The sequence below is a fragment of the Sarcophilus harrisii genome, chromosome 2 (assembly GCF_902635505.1).
Source record: "Sarcophilus harrisii chromosome 2, mSarHar1.11, whole genome shotgun sequence".
Lineage (NCBI taxonomy): Eukaryota > Metazoa > Chordata > Mammalia > Dasyuromorphia > Dasyuridae > Sarcophilus > Sarcophilus harrisii.
The window spans coordinates 297,737,201-297,744,584 of NC_045427.1; the positions used below are offsets into that span (position 1 = coordinate 297,737,201).

General features: G+C 36.4%; 1 protein-coding gene across 1 annotated transcript in view; it reads right to left on the reverse strand.

Moving 5' to 3' along the window:
• TSHR (thyroid stimulating hormone receptor) overlaps positions 1 to 6,020 on the reverse strand; it is a 147,682-nt gene extending 141,662 nt beyond the window's left edge. Inside the window, exons 1-2 of the mRNA XM_003756198.2 lie at positions 5,765 to 6,020; positions 5,035 to 5,243 (exon numbers count right to left, since the gene is read on the reverse strand). Of these exons, the coding sequence (XP_003756246.1) occupies positions 5,035 to 5,204 (170 nt within the window). The 5' untranslated portion in view covers positions 5,205 to 5,243; positions 5,765 to 6,020. The remainder of the gene's footprint in view (positions 1 to 5,034; positions 5,244 to 5,764) is intronic.
• Positions 6,021 to 7,384: the final 1,364 nt, after the last annotated feature.

Here is a 7,384-nt window from a genome sequence, read left to right on the forward strand (position 1 = left end):
CTTCCCTCTTGGAAAGAAACAAAATCTCCCACACAGTGGAGTGGGTAGAAGAGTCTAGAGATATCTACTCATATCTCCAGGTGAGCCACATCTAGAAGACTCATTTATCCACATGGGCAACATGTACCCTACACAAAGGAGATGATGCCTTTATTCCTCTCTAGACTCCATGCCTGATTGTCCAGACAGATTTTCTTCACCATGCCCCCTTTTAGGTATTTTCTTTTCACCCCATCCCCTTTCAGCTTTCTTATATATGCTGTCTTCTTCCATTACAATGTAAGATCCTTAAAGTACCCACATGTGCTAGAATATTTGTTGCAACCCTTTTTATGGTGGCAAGGAACTGGAAACTGAGTGGATGCCTATCAGTTGATGAATGGCTGAATAAATTATGGTATATGAATGTTATGGAATATTATTGTTCTGTAAGAAACAATCAGCATAGGGGCAGCGAGGTGGCACAGTGGATAGAGCACCAGCCCTGACGTCAGGAGGACCTGTGTTCAAATTTGATCTCAGACACTTCCTAGCTATGTGATCCTGAGTAAGTCACTTAACCCCAATTGCCTCAGGAAAAAAAAGACATTAAAAAAAGAAACAATCAGCATGATTTTAGAGAAGCCTGGAGAAACTTGCATGAACTGATGCTGAGTGAAGTGAGAAGAACCAAGAGAATGTTGTACACAGCAACAGCAAGATTATATGATGATCAATACTGATGGACATGGCTCTTTTCAACAATGTGATGATTCAGGACAATTTCATTATATTTGTGATGGAGAGATCCTTCTGCACCAGAGAGAGGATTATGGGGACTGAGAGTGGATCACCACATAATATTTTCACTTTGTTGTTGTTTTCTTGCATTTTGTTTCCTTTCTCATTTTTTCCTTTTTGATCTGATTTTTCTTGTGCAGCATGATAAACGTGGAAATATAGAGGTGGGGAGAAGGAAAGAAGAAAAACTGGAATACAAGATTTTGCAAGGGTGTATGTTGAAAATAATTTATGCATATGTTTTGAAAATAAGTTTTATATTAAAAATAAAAAAATAAAGAAGGTTGGGAGCAGGATTCATTTTGGTTTAGTAAGGAATTTAGCTTGAACTATAAAACAAACAAACAAAAAAACAATGTAACCTCCTTGAGGGTAGAGAATGTTTTTCTACTTATTTTTGTATTCATAACACACACCTTAGCAAAGTGTCTGGTACATACTAAGTGCTTTAATAAATGTTTCTTGACTTGCTGTAAGACAGGGAACACTACAGTTTGAGAAGATTTAAATTGTGAGTCACTCAAATGGTAATAGAGAAGGACATGGTAGACATAAGTAAATTGCAATGTGTCATCAATGAAGAATTCTACAGAAGTAGCATAAAGAATCACACAATATATTTCATTACCTGGAAATAAGAAAGAACAGTGATATAAAGAGAGTTGAAGATAAACACTGGATAACCTGGGGATATTTAGATGGTTCAGAGAATAAAGCACTGGGCCTGGAGGCAGGACCTGAGTTCAAATGCATCCTCAAACACTTACTAGCTGTGTTACTCTGGACAAATCACTTAACCCTGTCCACTGAAGAAAAAGATAGCAAACCATTGCAATGTCTTTGCCATGAAAATGGACAGTATTAGTTTGCTAATGGTCCACTGAGTCACAAAGAGTAGACTACCTGTATAGTTCATTAATATCCACACAATGAAGAAATGAAATAAAGTAAGTCTCAAAAGAACTGAAGATGAAGAATGGGAGATCCTTACATGTCAGAGTGTGAAAGTGGAAGTCTCGGGGGTTAGAGAGAGAGAGAGGAATCAATTCACATTTCATTGACAAGATGGCACCTTACCTAGACTTATAAAAAAGAGAAGGATTTCAATAGACAGGTCAGAAAAGTCAATGGGAATATTCCCAAAGAATTGTTGGCCAACATAGATCACATTCTAGGCATTCCAATAGAAATTGGAGAGAATAATTACAGATCTTTTATAGACCCCACCCCTCTGTAGAATATAACTCTACATGCATAATATTTGCAGAAGCTTTATTCAAGGACATTTTTGAAAAACGATTCTTTCCTTTCATGTTATTTGTGACTGTTATTTGATAGTATTCATAAAAAAAGAACCAGGGAGAATGGTGAAAACAAAGCTATGTGAGCTGATAGGGAAAGGGAAGATAAGCAGTTAGGTAGATAAAGCATAGGAGTTGAAGTCAGGAAGACTTGAATTTGAATCCTGCCTTAAACACTTTTTGTGGCTCTCAACAAGTCACTTAAATTGTTTCTTAGTTTCTTCAGTAGTAAAATGGGGATAATAATAGCACCTATCTTACAGGATTGTTATTAAGTATAAAGTGAGTTAGCACATATAAAGTGCTTTGTAAAGCACAAGTGGATATATAAATGCTATTATTATTAGGAGAAGGAAGAGAAGGAACATAATGAAAAGGAAGAAGAGGAGGAGGAGAACCAGCTAGCATGCTGGTTCATCTCTATCCAATCTCATTTAAATGATCCCATGTTATGATGTCTTCCCTATTCTGACTCCTTGTAAGCAAGAAATGAGAACAAATTTCCTAGATACAGAGTCGTCAAAACACTTAGATGAAAGTGAAAGAAAAATCAATAATCTAAATAGTTTTTCTATGAAATGCCAGATAGTTGGTATATTTGAAACATTTAAAGGACTAATTCAACTTTTTGATGTTTAATTGAATACTAATCTTGCATGTTGTTGTTCAGTTCTTTCACTTGTGTCCAATCTTCATGACCTCATTTGGGATTTTCTTGGCAAAGATACTGGAGTGGTTTGCCATTTCTTTTCTAGCTCACTTCACAGATGAGGAAACTAAGGCAAACAGCTTTAAGTGACCTGTCCAGAGTCAAACAACTAACAAGACTCTGAATCCAGGCCCATAGTTCTATCTATATTATCATCTAATTGCACCCTCTTCCCCCAACATACCCTATCTACCAAGGTGCTAAACTTAATCCAGGGTAAAGAAAGTTGCACACAAGAAATAGTATAAAAAGGAGGTGGACTTGTTGTGTAGCAAGGCTGAAGGAATAATAAATGAGACATGGCATGTTCTTTTGATATTCTCTATAAAAACACCTAGAAATAGGGATTTTAAATCTTTGGGGGGGACATTGTAATAGACATTTTGGCATTCTGGCAAAGCCTACGGATCTCTGAATAATGCTTTTATATATTTAATTTAGTTTAATTAATTTATTACAATAATAATAATTGTTATCAATATTTTGTATTAATTATATTAATTATCAATCATGATATATATAATACACATATAAATCATATAATATAATTATATTAATATAATGTAATTTAAATATAAGGAAACCAATTATATTGAAATATATTTATCAATATAAATTCTCAGAACCCAGATTAAGAACCCTTACTCTACAGCAAAATATATAGCATGTTAGGGCCCATAGTCAAAATTGCTACACAAACAATCTCCTCCTTTTTATACCAATTTTTTGGATATAAGTGCCTTTACCCAGGATTGTTTAGCACCTATACAGTGTTTTGTGTGTGTGTGTGTGTGTGTGTGTACAATTAAGTGACAGAGTAGAAAACATAATGATATAGGAATCACAAGAATCTCTTTTCTCCATTAGTTTTGACATACATGATCTAAAATAATCTGGGTAGGAAAACATGACTAAAAATGTCAAGAAGTTCAAATAGAGTAAACTTTACTAATTCAGAAAAAAGTTAAACTCAATTTAATTTTTCCCAAAAATGTGAAATAATTTGAATTCAATTATAAGCATCTTGAGAACAGGTACCAGAAAAGGGAATTTCCTTTTAGGTGACAGGATAGAGAAGAATCTGCACTTTAACTAGGATGCACCATCATTCCTATTATTATCCATATTATCTAGCACGACATAGACTTAATAATTGAAATTCACTCCTATAGTCAAATGGTTAAACAATGGTTTTACTCAATTTTAAGACAACTTTCCAACAGTAATTAATCTTTATTGTTAGACAAAAAATCTTTCTGTAAATTTCTCTTTGAAAGCTTTATTACTTGCCCTTATGTTGTTAAAAAAAAATCCAAAACTTTTTTTTTCCTTAACACAAAACACTGTTTAAGAAATTAAGGGTTTATTTTTTTTAAACCACTAGATCCTCCTGTTTTCAAGGGCTTGTTCTCCATGTAACAGTTCAACATTTTTATTCATTGTTTTGAACTTCTGTCAAAGAACTGCTGGACATTTCCCAAACAGATTAAACATGTCTATCATCATGTTTCTAATTCAGTAATTTTTTACATATGGGTACCAGATGCATTTTCTCCCCATTTAATATCTTTGGAACTTTAAAGCAACCTGTAACCTGAACCATGAAAAGATTTCAGTGCAGATGCTTAGTGGACACATCTTTTTTTTTTTTTTTTTTTTTGGCATTACATTCTCTGCTAAACAATAGGTTTCCATGTTCACATACACACACAAATTAAAGATATGTTACCAATAGTCCCCCCCCCAAAAAAAAATTTGTTGGTATTTACTCATTACACACTATTTGGTACAATAAACTATGGAAGCTAGTAGATCAAAAATTTGAATTGGGAGCAGGTAAAACCCCACATTTTAGTTCACTAGAAAGGATGCTTCTATTTCCACTTAAAAAATATTTTACCTTGAATTATATTGCTGATAACCAAATTACAAACCAAATTTCAAAAATTACGGTGTCAACATTATTTTTAACAAAGCATATCGATGGCTTTTATGGCTGTTGGCTGTTTTTATAGGATTCACTTGTTCCCAGCGTTAAGCACAATTTTGAAAATTAATAGCTTGGTTAAACTTGGGTGCTTGGGATTCGACTATCCCCCTCTTCATTTATTCCCTCCAAAAGAGATTTTCCTGCCTTGTTTCTGGTTACTTCCACTGGGGAATGGTCTTTCCATTATTCCCCACTCTTTTCAGTTGTTCTCAATATACCAGAGTTGTCCTCCTCCCCTTGTCCCAAGTACTCACAATGTTTGGGTATTCTGAGGGAGTCTGGGAATGAAATGGATGTCCTTGCAGGTAACACGGAAGTCGCTTTCTTGGTAGCACTCACAGACAGGGGAAGGGCACTGCTTCCCTCCCAGGATTGTCCGCAAAAACAGCAGCAACACCAGAAGCGACAGCTGGCACTTCCCCATTTTCTATTGCTACCTCTATTTCTTCATTCCACTGCTCTTCTGCAATCGAACGAGAAAAAGGATAGCTTGGAGAAAGAAGAAAGAAGATTGAGGGAGAGGTCTCTAGAAGAGCACTGAGCCTCCCTTCTCACTACCAAGGAGGTGAGGAGGTAGCTCTTCTCAGGATTCCGCCTCTCTGGGCAGCGCTCTCTCAAATTGAAGACTTCGTACTTCCTCTCCTATAGAATCCAAGCACCACCTTACTCTTCTAGCTGACCCCTAATCTTCCACACCAGCTCCAATATTTTCCTGGTCCTTAAACAGCTCTTGCTCTTTTTCTAGGTCTCTCTCGTCCCTCTTTTCAAACTCCCCCACAATCTATTTACAAGCCTTTTTCCCGTTCTTCTTCTCCTCTTCAAACTTTCATTTCCTTCGCCCTGGAGACTCCTTTCTATAAATTATCGATCCCTGAATCCCAATGAGCATCTTTCCTCATCTTCTAAGCTCCCTTGGACACTATTCTCCTGAGCTCCATCCCCACTCTTTGCTCCTACGGGAAAAAAAAAAAAAAATTCCCTTACCTGATTTCCGAGATGCTTCAATACGGTGGGGAGCCGGACACTATCTCCACCAGGGAGAGCAATTGATCTCTTGGATAAAAATATTTGTATCTTACTTTCCTAATTGTCTCAAAGAAACATCTTCTTGGAGTTGTTAACGCACTGGGCTCCCAGTTTGAGAAAGCACAGGTTGTATTCAGAAGAGCGGCAAGGTCTTTGTAGAGAGCATCCTACTCTAATCAGAACTTCCTTAATAGTAGTAGAATACAACATTCTGCTCTAAGCAAAGAGGGATGAATGATTTAGAGATCTCTAGCAAGCATTGCAAATTGCACAGACTCTTTAGGAAACTAGGAGTCTGATGCCATCTGCAGGCAGAAATTGGAAATGCATAAGTCCTGGCTTGAAAATCTGAATTTCTAGGATTCCCTAAATCTAAGATCTGGAAATGGAATGAAACTTTGAGATGGTAGTTCGACCACCTCCTTTTATCAAAGAGGAAATTGAGATCTTGTGGCATATTACACAGATAATAGAACCAGGATTCCAATTGAAGGTTCTCAGACTTCAAATCTAGAGGCTTTCCGGTGTGATAGGAAAAGTAGTAGATTTGAAGTAAGATAACCTAGGTTCATATCATTTCTGCAGCTTTTTGCAGTGAACACCTTCAGTGACCTCTCTAGATCTCCAATGTTCAATAATGAAAAGCTGAATGGGATAATGTCTCAGGTTTCTTCCAGCTTTAACTTTACCATCTACTGGTGTCTATAAATTCTAGCTCTGAAACATCTTCTATTAGCTCCAGGATTCCGTATGGTGTCTGCAGCCAGCAAATATACTCTAGGCCTTGTAATTCTCAAACTCTAAGTAATAAACAAAAACACCACCCATCAACTGTAATAGAGTTAAGTGGGGATGGTTGGTTGTCAAGAACACTAGCTACTGCTTGGATAGCCCTCACCTATGCCTTTCAGCTATCCCTTAGCAACAGTTTCATTCACATCAGGGTCAAATAAACCTGCAGAAGAGAAAACAAATAGAATGCAAATTTTCCTGAGACCAGTTACTTCAGAGGGAAAATCTTGATCTTTACTCACTAAGCTCTTTTCTACCACTTAAAGCTTCTTACTCATGCTTCAAGGCTTTGGTATGGGAAAAATCCAGATTCTGCTATTTTTTAAAATACCTCTTTAGGAAGTTTATAAAAACTTCTGTTGTGCTTTTCAGCTTTTAACTCAGGAATCATAAATCAGTAAGGGTGTTCCTCTTCCTTCATGAACAGAAGATTCTGTAGTTTTCTGTAATCTCACCTCCTGCTCTAATAAAACTAGACCCAGAGACAATATCTTTCATGTTTCATGTAGCTATAGAGTCCTAGAAAGGAAGTGGAACCAAAAATCCTTGAAAACCACATGATGATTCTACTGAGAAATTTGTTCCAGAACCAGTGTCCATAACTTATTAACAGTGAACAATTGAACAATTCAGCTTGTAGGTCCCTTTGATGATAGTATGTTATAGTTCTACATTTTCAATAATAGCCAAAGCTGACATCTTTTGAGCAGAATGCTTTCAAAGTCTCTGTCTTGGTCTGGCAAGAAGTCCACATCCTTGAGACATGCTCCTTACCTAAAGTTGACA